This window comes from Aulostomus chinensis, chromosome 2 (genome assembly GCF_037954235.1).
Source record: "Aulostomus chinensis isolate RoL2024-O1b breed Wild chromosome 2, RoL_Achi_v1.0, whole genome shotgun sequence".
NCBI lineage: Eukaryota > Metazoa > Chordata > Actinopteri > Syngnathiformes > Aulostomidae > Aulostomus > Aulostomus chinensis.
Window position 1 is genome coordinate 17,564,452 of NC_141321.1, and position 17,909 is coordinate 17,582,360.

Sequence of the window (17,909 nt, forward strand, 5' to 3'; positions counted from 1 at the left end):
TCCCTTAATGTCACAAGAATTTAATGGAGCTGAGGTCATCGTGACCTTGACCTTTGATTAACCAAAATAACTTCAGTTCTTTTCACACATTTGTGCCAAATTTGAAGACATTCCCTCAGGCAGAAACTTTGCCTAAGTTTTGGTGCTTCTGCAATTATCTCTCTCAATTGATTCATAGTTTCGATTGTTTGTTTCTTTGGTCAGTCAGTTGGTGGGTTGGAAGGGATGTTGACATTGTATGACATGCAAACGCCACTGATTATTTTTGGAGTCCTCGTTACTTGGAGCATCACTCTCCTGTTGTCTGTGTTTGGATCTCAAGTGCTATCAAGCAAATTAAGAGACAAAAAGTATCACAACAGTCCTTGTCATGGGTGCAGCACTACATTTCTCTCTGCAAAGAGATCGGAATTTAGGACTGGAGATAAACAACGTAAGTGACAGCCTCTCTCCCCCTCTCTAATAAAGCTAAATCTGAAGCAGCTGTATTTGCTTTTAACTTCTGGAAATGTTGATCATTTCCCAAGTTTCTAACCACAGGAATGACCCCATAAAGCCAGTCAGACGGTGTGAACATTATACATTAACCATAAAGGATGATCTATCAGCTCTACACAATATGTGAATGCTTCAGCCACTCTTTAAACTGACTGAGTTTATGGTCCCTGAAACTCTAATAAGGAACAGACCCTGAACAGAGGAGGAGCAATGACCAGATATTTGAAGGCATCCTCTGACAGACACACAGAAAACTGGAGTCAGAGTCGAAACCTCAAACGGCATAATTTGGGATATCAGCAACATTAGAGAGATACAGACTGTCGGATCCAGGAGAATAATCCTTGTTTTCTGGGAAATGTTGTCCAGGGTTGTGTATGTGGCACTGTGGGTCCAATCTTGGTCCCTCACCTTGGCAGAGGACCCGTACATGACCAAAGCTCTGAATCTGATGTCTGAGACACCGCTCATCGATGGGTAAGTGTTGTTTGGTGGTTTTGGACTAAAGGATTTTCAGACACAGAAATATGCATCTTACTTTATGTAAATAAAAGTAAAACTTCTGTAAGCCATTTCAAGGGTTGATCCTCCCAAAAAGGCAGTTTTCCATCCAGCTGTGAAATTGCACAATGTGAAGAGCACTTTGGGAGTGTTTGTAAGTCTGGGACCTTTTTATTTCCTGATCTTTCAGCCATAACGACTTACCATGGCAACTACGAGTGCAATTCAAAAACCAGCTGAACAAAGTGGATCTCAACAAACTCAATACCACTCACACCAACATCCCTAAGATAAGAGAGGGGCGGCTGGGAGCACAGGTACATACAGAACACAAGACAACCTCAGAGAGGAACAGATTTTCGAAAGATAATTTCACCAAAACGAACAAGTCTGACCAGTTGTAACTTGTAATGTCCATTTCTGCAACATGATGTAACCTGGATTCGGATGTTATTTTAAGGTCTTTCAACAATCAAACCCATAGACCAAAGCCCAGATGTGTCCAGGTAGCGCCAGCGCCCTGCAGGTTGTAGGCCTTACAGAGGCCCGTGCGTACTCTGCCTCTCTCACATTTGACTTGCCGTCATCAACTCAGTCTCCTCGTCACTCATCCCACCGCTGGCCTACTCAGAGGGGTCCTGACCTGCACGGGGGTTGTAGCATCCATGTGTGACAACTTAATATCAGGCACTGAAGCATTCAGGAAGAAGAAATTATCAACATTTTCTTTATATTTTCAGGTTGAATTTAAAGGTCACTGCTGTGTGTCAGTTCTGTGTCTTCTTACGCTGCCTGTCTCCTAAATAGATTTTGAACTTTATCTCCTGGGTGTTGCGGGTCCTTTGTAACATCACCTTTGTTCCTCTGCCAGTTCTGGTCGGCATATGTCCCCTGCCAATCTCAGTACAAAGATGCTGTCAGACAAACACTGGACCAGATAGACGTGATCCACAGGATGTGTGAGAACTACCCAGAGACATTCTCGTTTGTTACCAGCAGCTCTGGTGGGCTTATTTCTTCTTTGTTAGTATTTTCAACCTGATTCAGAGCCTCATGGATCACCTGTGTTCTCTGTTAGACATCATGAAGGCCTTCAGGCAGAACAGGACAGCCAGTCTGATCGGGGTGGAGGGGGGTCACTCCATCGACAGCAGCCTGGGCACCCTGCGCACCATGTACCAGCTGGGGGTTCGATACCTCACTCTCACACACTCCTGCAACACACCCTGGTGAGAACAGCTCACACACACACACACACACACACACACACACACACACACACACACACACACACACACACACAAATGTGTTTGCATTTGTGTTCTTGCACACATGCGCACCGTATCAAAGAGGTGCAGCTTCAGATGAATCATTGATAATGGCACCAGTTGTTTATTTCTCCTCCACGTTGCTGTAACACACACACACACACACACACACACACACACACACACACACACACACACACACACACACACACACACACACACACACACACCTGCTGTGAGTTTGCTACCTGAAAGCTACAACCACCTTATAAGGGTACAAAAACATACGCGTCCGTCAGATTGATGCCTTCTGGGTATCATCATCAGAGTACGTTGAGTTGTGGAGAGCAAGGGGGTTTCCTGCAAACCAGCTCAGGTCTTCAGGCAGAAGTACCAGGTTTCCCAAGGAGCCGGTTGGTGCTGATTGCTCAGTTATACAGTTACAGAAACATCGTGTCCTATAATGAATTAACAAAAAAAACAACAACAACAACAATGTGTCAGATTGTGTTTTCCTGTTTCTTTCTTAGTCATCAATTCTCTAAAAAAGAATGTAAACTTAAGATATATTTACCTTTATTTATATGTTATGGTTAGCTTTTTGAAATGCCACTGAATTATTGCAACCTGATTGGATTTTTTTTTTTTTTTCAGCAGATACAAGAAATTTAAGTTATTCTCCTCTGCTGGTTTGTTTGACTTTTCATGTCAGCACTGGTTTGCCTTGTCAGGGCGGATAATTGGCTGGTGGACACCGGATCACAACCATCGGAACACAATGGCCTATCTCCGTTTGGGAAGGTCAGTCATACACAGACTCAAAGCTTATAGATGTGTGATGGATGGTTTTTTTTTTGGATTGCTTTCTTCCAAGATCCAAGGATTTTTTTTCAATTCCAACAATGTCCAATGATTCATATGATGGAGCTCTGGATTTATTTCACCAAAAACAACAATAGAGAGGAAATCAACTGTTTATGATAATAGTAGAAAGTAATGAAATAAGGGATTTTTAATGAATTTGGAGGATAAAAATCTAACTTGATGATGTTAACAATTAATTAATGGGCACCTACAGCAAGTGATATGGGAGATGAACCGTCTGGGGATGCTGGTTGACCTGGCCCATGTGAGTTTGAAGGTGATGAACCAGGCGTTAGACATATCCAAAGCTCCAGTCATCTTCAGCCACTCCTCTGCCTACAGTGTCTGTCCACACAAGAGGAATGTCCCTGATGATGTTCTCAAGCGAGTGGTGAGTGTATCTGGGTGTGCTGGTTCAGGGCCTTCACCAGAATCATCAGAGATGCTTGTGCTATAAGATAAAAGCTGCATATTGAGTGTAAAAAGGATCAACAGAAGGATTATCAACAGGGAATTGACCTCAGGAGCTGCTGCTTCTTATCTCAGACAGCACCCATAAATGGGCTTTCCTACAGTAAAGGGATTGAATATCAGTACCGTATGTTCAGCTCTACATGCAGTTACCCAGGTAAAGGCAATTAAAAAAAACCTACAAACCCAGTTTTTAATGTGACACCATAAAACAAGGATGCTAGTCAGGTGACAAGGCCTCTCAGCAGATAAGAGGTCAGTACCCTGGTGTAGCACAGGTCCCATCAGAGAGCATCTTCTGTTTATCAAAGCAGAAAACACACAGCTCTTCTCACATGCACTATCTCAGTGTTTCCAGGGCAGTAAGTATGTCACTGTCATGTAACATCCTGTCTGCGTCTTCAGAAGGAAACTGGTGGTATTGTCATGATCAACTTCTACAACAACTATGTGACCTGCAGCAAGAAAGCAAGCCTCTCCGATGTTGCTGGTAAATGAGTGTTTGAGTTCTTATCTTTTTTCTCAAATGCTGTTTTCCATCCTTCTAACCCATAAATGTGCTGATTAGACCACTTTGACCACGTCAGAAAGGTGGCGGGGGCCGACATCCTTGGTTTTGGTGGAGACTATGACGGTGTTCTGAGGTGATTATTTTTGTTTTTGTCTCGTAATTTCTGCAAAATTATGACTTGAAAAAAAAAGTCAGAATAAAATGTGATGGCAGTGTTACGTTTCAACTCACCAATTCTTTCATGACTGATTAATGTGACAAATATTTTCACGATTACTTGTGAAACATCCTGAATTATTGAACCATGTCAAAGTCGAAAGACCCCAAGACGATGTCCTCGAAACTCTATCGTTTTTCTGTTTGGTAAAAACATTTTTTTTCCAAAGAGCTGGGGTGAAAGAGCAGAACTCAGCAGGATGATTAATTCATTGTGCTTCCTGTTTGGCATCCCCTCAGACTACCGGAGGGTCTGGAGGATGTGTCCAAGGTGCCGAAACTGGTGGCTGAACTACTAAGAAGAGGATGGAGTGATAAAGAGATCAAAGATGCTCTGGGAAACAATTTGATCCGTGTTTTTGAAAAGGTTGAGGCGGTGAGTTGATGAACACATCGTTTCACTTGAGGCACCTTTCATTCAACGGTTTGCGCTCAGCACCGCTGGGGTTCACTAAAGGAGAACATTTGAAATTTATGAAAGCCCTGCTGTTGAAGGTTCTCTGTATTATGTTACATTTTGGTTTTTATGTCACATTGGAAGATTACAAAGATTAATTTCTGGAATGTAAATATGAAGTAAAAGTATGAAATTTGAAATATATCCATTTATATTGGATTTATTTGATACAAAGATTTTCTGGACTTTTTAGGTTGAAAAAGGTTCTCTGGTTTAAATAAAATGTTCCCATTCTGAGAATATGTCTGGGAATGTCAGAGAAGTAAAGATATGTCACGTTCTACCAGATGTTATTAAGACTCTGGATGTTCTGGGAGGTTTTAGCAGATAATCCAGGGAATGTATGAACAATGTTCCTGTGTGGTCTCTACATTTTGCTCCCAGAATATTTGCAGAACCTACAGTGATGTAATAGGAACTTTAGGAAACCTATAATGTTCTTTTTTTTGGTTCTGTGTAAGTCAGTCACTTTCCCAGAACATTTTCAGAACTTACAGAAACTTTACAAAGGAAATCTAGTGAGGACATTGAAACTTTCCATTTCAAATATTCCCTCAACTTTGCCAGAATGTTTCCTCAAAGTTTGTCAACTCCCCCGAACCTTGAAAGAACTCCTGGAATGTTCTGGGAATGTTACAAGACAGCATCTGTCTGCAGAGATGTTTTGGAAGTGTATTAACAGTTGTTCTGATAAGATCAAGTTTATCTGGGCCAGTAGTCACAACTCAGAATGATCCAACTGGGTGTATGTGACCGAGCTTGCAGCCTAGTTCCGTGGTTGACCTTATTCAGGAGTCATGGCTCGTTTAGTCAAAGAGAAATAATCATAAACACAAAAATGCTCAAAACCAAACTATGCTACTCCCCTCTGTTCATTTATGCACAGACATACAGGCCAAAAACATGAACTCCCATGAAAGAGCTGAACTTTTAGCAACGCATCTAAAATATGTTGAGTGTCAAATCATGATTGTTTGCATATAAAGTGGCACTAAACAGGTCAACACATTAACAGTTTTACATTTTATGTGTCAGGTCCGGGACAATCTGAAAAGCAAGAGGCCAGACGACGTTCCAATTCCGGATGATGAGGTGAAGAACCCCTGCAGGATGGAGGACTTTTTCCCCAGCGCCGGATCTACACGATCAGGCAGCACGCCGGCCGTCCTGCTCACCCTCGCCCTTGCTCTCCACACACTCATTACATTTGCAGCTCTATAGGCTTTGAGTCTGTTTAGATGGAGCTTATTCTCCACTGGCTTTAACTGCCATACTCAAATGCAGATATTTGGTTCAGAACAGTTGTTGTTGGATCATTTTTATGAACTCTGTTGCTTAATTTCACTGTAAATTTTCAAAGTCGTGACACGCAGCTGTGTTCCACAATCCCTCTGTTTTATTCCAATAAAAGTTTCAGAAACTTGCTACTGTGGGGGGAAAATACTGAGGGGGAACACATGAGATCAAGACAGTCAAGCAGAACCACTACTGAGAAAAGAGCTCCACCTAGAGTTCTGACAGGGCAAATACAACATCATTGTGTGGCTTCAAATCTCCAATTTTATGCAATACTTTTTTTTTTATGTGAAATTAAACGTATAAAAAAACCCAACACATCATAACTTGACCTGTTTTTTTGAACTATGCTTAGGCCAACAACAAACATATTTCTTAGTTACAGTGACCGTTGAGCAAACATGATGCTTCAGACATATAGAAGTTGAGTCACAAAGCATCTTTGCTTGTGCGCTGAAGAAAAAACTGTCCAGTCTTACAAAACATCCCCTGAGGGCTGTCAAGTAGTGTTTTCTCTCTCACTCACACACACACACACACACACACACACACACACACACACACACACACACACACACACACACACAAGGGCAACATTGAAGCATTACATATTCAAGCAGGTCCATATAGTCGAAGGTTTCAGTGAAAACATCCAGTCTCCTCCAGTTCAGCTGCTCCTACCAAATTCAGAGGCACAGAAATCCAAAGCTTGGTCATTTATTCACGCGACTCCTGTGAGACCACGTCCGTCTCAGACAGAGGTGGCTTCATAGAGCTGTATGAGCTACTGCTGCAACTAGAAACTTGATCACCGTTTCATAACCACTGGAGCCAAATATCCATCACCTATGAATTCATATGCAGATTAGCTATAATGTATGTAACGTACAAGGAGACAGAATTCACCAGCATCAGGCTCAGTAGCGACTAATGGAGGAATTAGAAATCATCCATGAGAACTGGAACTGGTTTCTGAAAGCATCTACTCGTTATTAAAATGACAGACATGTTCAAGTCCATGTCTGAAGACCCGGTGATTTCCTGGGCTCCTTTCAGCTCAGAGACTATGATGAATCAGATTGACAGAGCTAATGAGAACAGCATGAGTTACAAATAAACTGACAAGACGCTGCAGCTCACATGCTGGACAGCACTTGCATGGTTCTCTGGTTCTCCAGTTCTCTGTTGAAACGCTATTGAGGTTTTGAGTTTGTAAATGCAAACTCTGCACTGATAAACTGAAACTCTATCGAGGGTAACGTCTGCATCACACACAGTATTACAGTTCAAAAATGGTTGTTGTGGAAGTAAAAGGAGAAAAATGCAGTTTTTAAGTGAAAGGTAAGCTAAAGTATGCAACAGAAAAGTATGGACTTCTACTGTGCAGCAGAGACTGACAGACTGATGAATCTTGGCGGACGCTGTAGCTCTTCACCCTAACCGAGGTCAGCATGCTGGATCAGTTCTGACCAGCCCAAGGCTCAAACATGAACTAACTGAGGAGTGATACTCCATCAGAGGTATATTTGATGAATGCTAATCCAAGTCAGTACAGCAGAGGATGAGTTAGGACACTAATTTTTGCAGAGTCTCATTCTCTTGTGTCTGTGTTTCAGTTTCTGCCAGAGGCGGATTGACTGGCGTAGTGTTTGTATAGGTCGGATGACCAGTGGTGAACATCCTCCTGGTGACACTGACCAGGCTGGAGTAGCTGTCACTGTTGTACTCGGACAGCTGATAACGTCTGTGTAGTAACGGCAGGTTGATCCTGTCAGTCTTAGGCAGGAAGAGGGGGGGGCGCTGCTGGCTCTCACCCTCCTTCAGTGAGTCTGGGAGAGGCTTACGCTTGCTCTCGGGCAGGACCATGATGCAGGGGATGGAGAGGATGGATAAAGATGCAAATATGACTTGGAAGAGGAAGAACCCACGGTTATTCTGGAGCTCCATCAGAGAGGAGGCGGCCATGCCGGCACAGCCTGCTGCCAGCACCATGCCGAGGCAGCCACCACTGGGAGAGATGGAGGACCAAGACAAAGGACAAAAAAAATTACAAATTCATGATCATGCAGTAACTAATACCTTTGGTAGAAACTATTACAAGATGTGCTTATTCTGGTGTAAAAAGTCCTGGGCACACATATATTAAGGACCCAGTCTTAAACTTCTACCTCATTTTCTTTTGGTTTCAGTATTGCTTCCTGACACTGAACCTTTATGTATCCCAAGCTCCTAACTTGAACCATTCAAAATTCAAATCAAAATAAACATGGTGACCTAGATGTATGTAGCTAGTAAGCAAGCAGTATGCACCTTGAGCTAAAATATTTTGCACAATCCCAAGAACCCTTATAACTAACTAGGAATCATTTTTTTAAATCTGTGTGAGAGTCGTGAGTTATTAGAGGGATTTTGCTGACTCTTACTGGTGCGGTTCAACTGAAGTGTGTCATAATGAGAGATATTCCTTATTTACTTTATTTTTTGTGACTCCTGAAAGCAGGAAGAGCCAAACGTGTATATCTGGGTTGAAGCTGATGACTGATGGCCAAACAGACAAACTGACTAAACATGAGTTTTTATTAACTCAAATACATTGTCCAGTATAATCCATGTCTTCTTTATCCAGCCATATGCTCAGTAATCCACAAATTTTTGATCTGAACCAAAAAGTTGAACAGTTTTCCTGATGTTAGCAGTCGGTCGCCATTAGCCACAAGCTAAATCTACATGCCTGGCTCCTTCTGCATTCTAGAGTCACAAAGAATTGATGCAGGAGGGAAAAAACATCTTTGTGAGTTCATCTGTGAATAACTGAAAATTCACTTTCAGTTAAAGTATGGCTACAAACCACTACCTTCACTGATGTGTTGTCATTAAAGTTAAATACATACCGTAACACAGTAGGCATGACCTCACTGGCAAAGAAGGCGCTGAGCATGGCGAGGCTCTGAGAGAAGAGCAGACCCACCACAGACAGCACAAAGACCAGGGCTGTGAACAGGTCTACAGCGGGAGGACAGCACAACAGCTGCTTTATGATGAGGAAAACATTTATATACTGGCAAGCAACATTGGATATAATCTACATTTTCCTGGCATGTGACTCCGAATCACATCACTTACAACTGTCATGTGACTATCAGTGTGAGAGCTGGGAGGACGCTCCAAATGGATTAGAAGCACATCAGATGCTTGGTCTAGACCTCAAGGCTGTGACACCGAGCTACGCTACTTCTCTGCATTGCCTTCATTTTTAAAAACTCAAAAAGTTGACAAACATCTCATTTTTGTAATGAAAACTGGTATTTCTCACAATCAAACTGAAGTGATCAGTTCACATCCTTCTAAAGAGAGGAAATTGTGATGGATTGGCATTCAACTTCTTTTGTATGGAACAAAATGCTAGAAATGCTCTTGATGGGGCTTCAAGAACAAGCAATCTGTCTCATGAGAGAAAAAAACAGATCCATTTATTCATGAAGCTTATGGTGTAACTAACTCCCTGTTTTTAAGAGGGACTTTTGATTGACAGTGTGCTTCACCTGTTGAAATGGATTAAAGAAAAACTTATTTTAAGTATATGATTAATTAATGACAGTATTTCATTAAAGAGGTACTGGTGATATGGAGATCAGTGCATATCGGAGTTTTTTATCTTATTAATAACAGGGATCTAAACGCCGCAACAGAAATGATCAAACGTCGACAGAGATTCACAAAATCTCCGTTGTTACGGGGGATGTAACGTACACGGCGTGAGCGCCAGCAGCAGCAGCGATGAGATGCCAGTGATGATGGCGGAGAGCAGGAGCATACCACGCCGACCAAAATGATTGACAGACAAGCAGATGAAGATGCAGGCCAATGTTCCTGTTATCACTCGGAGGAAGTAGTTGAAGTAGAAGTCCTCGGAGTAAATGTGCATGTTTCTGGTGAAACAGTACTGGATGCCTGTTCCGATAAACCTTGAGGGGAGAGGAGCCAAGTTTAGTTACATAACGCAAAATCACAAAAAACAAGTTATGACACTTTAAAACTCATTTTAGTTTCCGTGGGCACGCAATCAGACGAAGAATTATCAGCTGTCATTAATCTCCATTTTCTCTGGATTCTGTTTAGGCACTCACAACCTGGTTCTCACAACTCGTTTTCATCCTGCGGCGTAAACACTCACAGGGTGAAGCTGAGGATGAAGCAGTTCTTCCAGATAACATGAGTCTGACGCAGCTGCAAAACTGAATAATATCTGGAACGGTAGTCCTCTCCATATGCTGAATGCATCACTGTACACACAATGGAAAGAGTGAGAAATCCCCTCCACACAGAAGAATCTTATCAACTACTGTGTGTCTCACACTGTCTCTGCAGAAGTAGAACTACAAAGACCACATCTAAATCATTAAAAGGCCAAAAACGCTTGTTTTTTTTTACTTCACCTTTGTTCACGAGTGTATGTGTGTGTTGTGTGTACCTGACAGCAGTGTTTCACCAGGGTAGATCTCACCAGACAGACACACACCGTTCTTGGTGGAAAATTCTTTGAGGCTCCTCATCGCCTGAGAGATCTGACCTGTGGCCAGCAGCCAGCGAGGAGACTCTGGAAACACAGACCGGCAGCTGTGGAAAACATCTGTGTTATCATATCTTACATAGATACAGAGGGTCAAAGGGTCAACAGATCCTAGACTTAAAAATAACCCATTACATCATCATGACTTATTTGCAAAGATATAGAAAATGTTGGTAAGTCTGCACTGACGTCTACAAGTCTCTCAGCTCTCCTTCCTGTGTTCTCATTCATCCTCCTCACTACCACAGCAGCATCGGTAGGTGAGAGCAACACTCGCAAAGGCCAGTCTGTTTTCATCATCATACTGGGATTAATTGCAAAAAAATACACCGATTTTATTCAAATGATAGATATTATAGTTTCCTTAAGAGATTTCAAGATCATACTTACCCATATAAGTAATCATTTATTCAAAATAATTGTAAATAAGTGCAATCTGTTGACAGGTAAAAGACATACTGGTCTCAATAAGTCTCCCAGGACAAAGCTTCAAGCAACACTTCATCCAAAAAGTCTACTTTGACTTTCAAATTCTCACCAATAGATGTCTTGAGCTCTCCAGTACCTTTTTTCCTACAGCGTCACTCCTTTATGACTCCAGAATGTAGAAAGAGCCAGCCACATACATTTAGCTCAAAACCATGGCAACCAACAGCCAACAGCAACACTGTCCAAAAAGCCCCGTTTGTTTTTATAAGTTCAAATGTGAATGAGGCCACAGAGTGTGAGACCCTATGATGCTTCTACAGACGCACACGGCACCTGCACTCATGCTCAAAAACTTGGATCCTGACTCACAAAAAATAGGGAATCAGCAGGAGAATGGGCAACGTGGACACAGCCTGGAGAACCTGCCAGGCCCGGCACAGAACAGCCAAACCTGGCAATAGCAGCTCTGCGATGATGCCGAAGAAGCCACCGACCATGGTGACCATGACGCGGTGGGGAGGGTCACACAGCTCCAACCCTGAGAGAGTAGATAACATCAGAACACAGCAGCAGGAAATCCAATACATTATTCCAGAGCCAATCCATTTCCTGTCTGTCTGTGAACCTCTGGACCGCTGATGTCTTATTGCGTAACAGTAATGGCATCATTCAAACTTGACGCCGACACGGGTCACATGCCGTTTGACACTGACAGGCACAAACAACTTGTCAGGATTCAGTTACACTAAAACTACAATCACTATTGTTGCAATCGTTAACTTCCATGTGGCACACTGAAACCAGAAACAACACAGCCTTTGTCCTACAAACGTAAAACCTTATCAATAACTCAATGGTTGCGCCACTTACAGCGGAACTTCATCAAAACTACATTCCTGTGTTATGATCCCGCATTGGTCATTTGCATCAAATTAAAGATGCGCTGATCCCCATTTTTCAGTTCTCGTCAATTGTCATGATTTCTGTTGTTAACATTATTGTTATGGGCCTCATCATGGTTCTTATGAAGCTGTCATGAACCAAACAACAGTGCTTATTAAAAGACCATATCTGAACCAAATTGGCTAAAATCTGACAAAAACAAATATAATTTAGTCAAACAAATAAAACTAAACGAAAAAAAAAAAATTGCCTTCCCGAAAACATTCGAGACACGCTAAGGTTCCCTGTAAAGAAACTGAAATAAATTGTCATTGACTAAAACTGCTAGACTAAAACAGTCTGTTCACTTTGACGAAGATAAGATGCTCAGACTTTCAGTTATATGAAACTGAAAAATACAAAACAGATGAGGGGGATGACAAATTATGAAGAAAACTAACAGAGACATTTGACACGGGATCAAACTTATTTAGAAAATGAAGCTATCAAAACAGCACAGAAGCAACTAAATCCCTTGTTCTCAGCTGTTGCTCTACATCTGCTTTCCTTCACCGTCTGCAGATTTACAGCAGAGGACCATCCTACATACCTTCAGGAAAAGAGTAAAAACAAGGTCCAGGGACCTCGATAAAGCAGCGAGGAGATAAAAAGCAGATATTGATGTGAACTTATTTGTGTGCTTTGGCTCAGAGGTCCTGTTCTCTTTCCACTTCCTCCCTGTCAGGATGGGTGAGGGGAGAAGGAACATGAAGAGCTGGCTTCCTGCTCACTTCCTGCCCTTCAGTCAGCTGCTGCTGCTGCTGCTGCTATTGTTTCTCATCTCGCAGGAGCGGCTGCACTGGCAGGACATCAACGACAAGCTGTGTGTTTCGGACCCTTATCAAACCTACAAAATCTGGACTCATCAGACCCTGACCTTGTAGGAATGTGGGCGTATGTTAAAATAGCGTGCGTGTTTCAGATGGGACTGGGAAAACTCTTCAATCCCATTGCCGCCTCCTCCCATGCAGTAGTGTGTAGTGTTTCCACAAACCCTGATCGAATTACTCGGACTTCCAGCCACACAAAGCAGCCCTGACCAGTCCTTCACTGACAACGGGCACAGAGGCAGAGAAACGACCCGCAGCAGTACTCAGCCAGTACTGCATCACATACAGTAATTTTCCAACAAAAGCAAGCTCATCTTCAGAGTAGAACTACTGAGAGTTTTTCTAACTGTCCAGATAAAAAAGTTTTGCATAATTTTATAACTCAACAATTCACATTTTCTATTGGATTAAATAAAACCTCCTCCGCCTCATTTATAATGACAACAAAATGCTGTCTGTGCATCTGCTGCCATGTTTGTAACGTCTAAATAAAGCAACCGGTGGGTGGATATGATCTACTCTAATCTGATTATCCTCTACGTTATTAGGACTGAATGATGAAGGCTGAATATATTTTTCTCAAAAAGTCACAGGACAAACACACATCACATGGGATGATAGGAAGTGAGTACGGTTAACATGATTTCTCTAAAGCCTCTCTTTAGATCATAAATTGTTGTACATGTGCAGAAGCAGATATTGTAGAGCACGCAGTGTCGTCCCATGTCTGCACTTAAATACTTAGGTCAAAGATACGCTCAGTTATTGAATATCAGAGGCAAGAAATACAGATACGACATCTGATTTTGTTTTACTTAAGTTCCACCTCCCTCTCGCTCTGACTCTGCCTTCAACAACAGGATAATAACTGGTACAAACACTTCAGAGTGGATGTCCTGATCAAATACTGATCCAAATCACTGGATCATGTATACGAAATACACATAATAGACTCCAATCCATGAGCCTAAACCGCTACATAAATGCTCAAGTCAACTTTGAGGATGCAAGTACGGAATATTTGTTTGTTGTTTTTTTTAGATTTAAGGTAAAGTAAAAGTGCAACAATATAAATATGTTATCAACTGCTAAGTTGTCTTACTGAGGGGAAAACACAGTGTTGGCTTTGTATCTGCAGGTGCTTGAGTCTGTGGTACCATGAAGAATTGTGCTGGAGCCACGTCTTCTTCTACTCACTGGCAATGAATGTAGACAAAAACACTCCAGCAAGCATGAAGCCTTGAGAGAGACGCAGCAGCATGAACGCCAGGGCGCTGTTGGACAAACACACAGCTGCTCCCAAAAGAGTGGACAGACCGACGGAGAGAAGGAAACATTGCCGCCGACCGACCCTGAGGACACACAAACGCACGCTGCTGTTGGCTCGCGGTTAAACAAACCATCCAGGAGAGAGATGTCACTATCGCTCACCTGTCGCACAATGTGCCAAGCATTACGTATCCCAGAATCCATCCTGTCATGAAGCAGATGTGCTGCAATGGGATTTTCCAGTATTCACTACAAACCAGGTCCCACTGAGGAGAAGAGAGAGAAGAAATGAAGGAAGATGCTGGGGGGGGGGGGGGTAGGAGGAAAAGCAAGGAGTATCACCACTTGATTAGCTTCAAAAAGACAGAGGTCACTGCATTTCAATATCCATGAGTTGAAATGTTCAACAAAATGACTTATTTTCTTTGAATCATCATTCAGGTGGTTTTGTGTTAAGATTCAGATTTAAACCAAAATCAGGTAATTAGGGACTGCAACTCAAGCAGAAGTATTCCAACTGCTGAAGTGTAACACAACATGAAGGCGTCCTCAGGAGAATGTCAATCACGCTCCCAGGCACACTGCACTTCAGAGATGATTCAAAAACTTTCTCAGGATTTGCTGACCAGGGTTGATAAACACCGCGGGGACAACAATCGATGTTGCGCAAGAGAAAGACAATACCTGAGTGAGATGGATTCATTGCTGTTTGGGATTTTGTAGACGATATGAACCCCCCCCCCCCAGAATATTTCCACTTTATTTATTAACCATGATCCTGCGTGTGTCACAGTGCTTCCCACTGGATGAAGCACCGCTCTGTTCCAGACAGAAGACTATGTCAGGCATGCACAGGATTTCAACATGTCATCATAATCAATTTTCAAGAATCTTAAACTCCCTCGGAATTCATCACACCAACTAATTATTGACGGGCATCAGGAAAAGGTCTGTGGTAGAGAGTAAGTGAAAGTTTAAAGACTCCAAGGTGGAAAGGAACAAACTGGTCGGGATTCATTGGAATCCAAATGTTCAACCTGCTGGCAGCAGCAGGCGTCCTGCCCCAAACACAGAGACGTGTGTGAGCCAGCAGGAATGTTGATCATGTCCTTCCTAACTGAGTTAAGACGTCTGCTGACTGAGTCACTACACTAGAACAAAGTGGCGTTCAAAGTAGAGGCTGCCAGGACCTCCACGTCTGCTTAGTAGCACCCGTCGCTGCCTGGAAGGAATTCCCTCGCCGCTCATCTTCTCTGCTCTCTCGTTGGTGTTTCAGGACTCAGGAATACATCGCAGCATTGCATCAAGCACAGCCAACCTAACTCGGAACCGGAATGCTGACTTAGATATTTTCTCATTTTAACTTTATGGTTTTATTGCCTGACAGATTTTTTTACTCAGTAATGTACCAGGGCAAACACTTAAATATTACTCTGGGTTAAATCTGTATAGTTGGATTGAAGAATTTTATTTTTCATTCATTTCAGTGAAAGTCTGCTGGGAACTCAAGACACTTGTATCTCTATCCAAAAGAAGGTCATATTTTTTAAACATTCTATCTTAAATGATCAATTTATTTTCATTTTAAATTACATTATTTCCATCCATCCATTGTCAACCACTTCTCTTCTTTCAGGGGGCTTGAGTCTGCCCAGCTGTCACTGGGTGAGAGGTGGGGTACAACCTGGAGTGGACACAGAGACAGACAACCACTCCCATTCACACCTACAGGATCAGGGATCTGAGGGTCTGGGGTCTGGACTCGATTGAATCAAATAATGCACGATGCAGTTTTATGACTGGTAAAACATATTTTCGTCCACTAAGTGCCATGGTTTACTCGGAGCCCATCTCGGTGTATTTACAAACGATGAGCTCACGTTTCCTCTTTTCCATTCGCCTCTTATTATCATTTCCTTTCTCCCAGTGAATGACGTCATGGTCAGAGGACGCTGCTGCTGGTCAAAGAGACTTCCGAGGTCTCAGGAAGGAACATGGAGGTCAGACTTCCTCACGTCACTTACTTGCACAAGAGGGAGACAATCACCATGCCAACATTACCCCCCCCCCCCAAAAAAAAACCATAACAAAACAGCAACAAAAAACAAAACCAAACAACACAAAAACAGTTCAGCTGAAGGCCTGATGAAACGTTGAGGCAGGTTTCCTGAGGTCGCCTCGCTACTTATTTCTTTCAGAGGTCTTATCGGTATTTGCAGTGTGGGTTTGTTCTTGAGAAGATAAACAAGTTACCGGTGCTTATTTACAGATTACACAACTGTGAAAGTAAACGACCTGATCGATTCAAGTTGCAAAATTTCGACATCTGTGTGTGTGTGTGTTTTTTTAAATTTCCCTCATTATATATCGCAGTGTTTCTACTGGGGTTTATTTGTTCAGCAGCTTCACTCCAGCTCCACAAACCGAGTGATAACAGCAAGGTTCAACACTCACCTCCATAACAAAGTTGCTCTGGAGCCCCGCGGCATTGGCGTACTCCCACCCCTGGGTGCAACTCACCCTCTCCCTCGGCAAATTTTGGGAAAAGTTAGAGGAGTTTGGCGGGTACTTGTAGAGTTCACAGTGGCTCAGGCCGGTACCGTTGACCCAGGGGATGGTGAGGTTGAAGTAAGCCTCCCTGGAGAGGTTGCTGAGGAGGAAGGTGGAGGGCAGCAGCTGCGGGTCCGGCTTGCAGTGGTACGAGCTGGGGATAAGAGTGTAGAACACCTCGCAGTAGAGGTTCAGCATGACGGCGAAGTTTGGGAACCAGCTGAACACGACCACCAAGCGGTTAAAGCGTCCATATCCGCCCGTGTGAGGGAAAATAGTCGCCTCGTAATCCATAGCAGGATGAGCGTCTCCGAAGACTGGAGGGTCCTCGACGTGGCTCTCCATGGCGCAGTGGGTGCGCACGCCCAGCAGGCGAGCTACGAGTCTGTAGCAGGTAAACAGCATGATGAGGTGGGCGGGGCGTGTGTGTGCGTGTGTGCGTGCGTGCGTGTGTTTTAGGGGGAAATCCTATCCTATGATGCACCTGCCCGGCTGCTACTGTTAGTCACGTCAGTTCTGACACATCGGTGTCAAGTTGTTTGAAAGCCCCTAATGACACCATAGGGTCCTATGACCTGTGACAGGCTGACGGCACTTCATTACAGGTTCAGGGGGTTTTCAGGGGCCAAACTCTGCATTTGGTCTGAGTTTAGCCACTCTCTCACCACAGATCCCCAGTCCCAGGACCCCCCTAAATCCCAGACTCAGAGGTAGTGTGTCTGAGTCTGTCCCCTCAGACCTCAGTTGTCCAATCACAACACACAACAACCGTTAGTGGAGAACTAACACATGACATCACTCAGGTTGTATTTTTTTCAGAATATATTTTCAGTATGGCGACAGGAGACTTTACTCAGCAAACTAAACCTCATATTCAACTGCTTGATTTTACAGTGATTTATGTCCACAAATCAATGTTGTCATTAACAGTCTGATACTGAGTTGAACACTGCAGACGGAGTGACCGTAGCTGTTCCTGTTTGGTCTGAAGGACCGAAGGTCTAGAAATGCTTCGAGTGCTCCAGCCACAGGTGAAACATTCAAAGCTGACACTGAGTCATCAACACTCAAAGCTGAGACGGAATTGAGCCGATGTCAAACATACAGGAGGCCCTGACTCACGCAGCAAGCAGGATTTCTGCCTCGCTATGTTGCAGGGAAACTGGAAATAGATTTGGTAGTTGTGAGTGGTGACGTGGCGGAAGTTGGACCAAGAACTTAAAGCGTCTGATTCTTT

At 43.2% G+C, this 17,909-nt stretch overlaps 2 protein-coding genes across 2 annotated transcripts; one reads left to right on the forward strand and one right to left on the reverse strand.

Moving 5' to 3' along the window:
- Nucleotides 1-720: 720 nt before the first annotated feature.
- On the forward strand, nt 721-6,402 carry dpep1 (dipeptidase 1). Its single transcript, XM_086181745.1, has 10 exons — nt 721-975; nt 1,190-1,316; nt 1,871-2,003; nt 2,078-2,228; nt 2,999-3,068; nt 3,346-3,522; nt 4,008-4,092; nt 4,171-4,246; nt 4,570-4,705; nt 5,822-6,402. The coding sequence occupies exons 1-10, from the start codon at nt 857-859 to the stop codon at nt 6,005-6,007; spliced, it is 1,260 nt and encodes a 419-aa protein (XP_086037871.1). The 5' UTR covers nt 721-856; the 3' UTR covers nt 6,008-6,402.
- Nucleotides 6,403-6,588: 186 nt separating this feature from the next.
- Nucleotides 6,589-17,060, reverse strand: slc22a31 (solute carrier family 22 member 31). Its single transcript, XM_086181732.1, has 9 exons — nt 16,577-17,060; nt 14,285-14,388; nt 14,051-14,205; nt 11,451-11,619; nt 10,554-10,699; nt 10,257-10,365; nt 9,833-10,047; nt 8,974-9,085; nt 6,589-8,090 (listed from the first exon to the last, which is right to left on the reverse strand). Exons 1-9 carry the CDS (start codon nt 17,015-17,017, stop codon nt 7,649-7,651), a joined length of 1,893 nt encoding a protein of 630 aa, XP_086037858.1. The 5' UTR covers nt 17,018-17,060; the 3' UTR covers nt 6,589-7,648.
- Nucleotides 17,061-17,909: the final 849 nt, after the last annotated feature.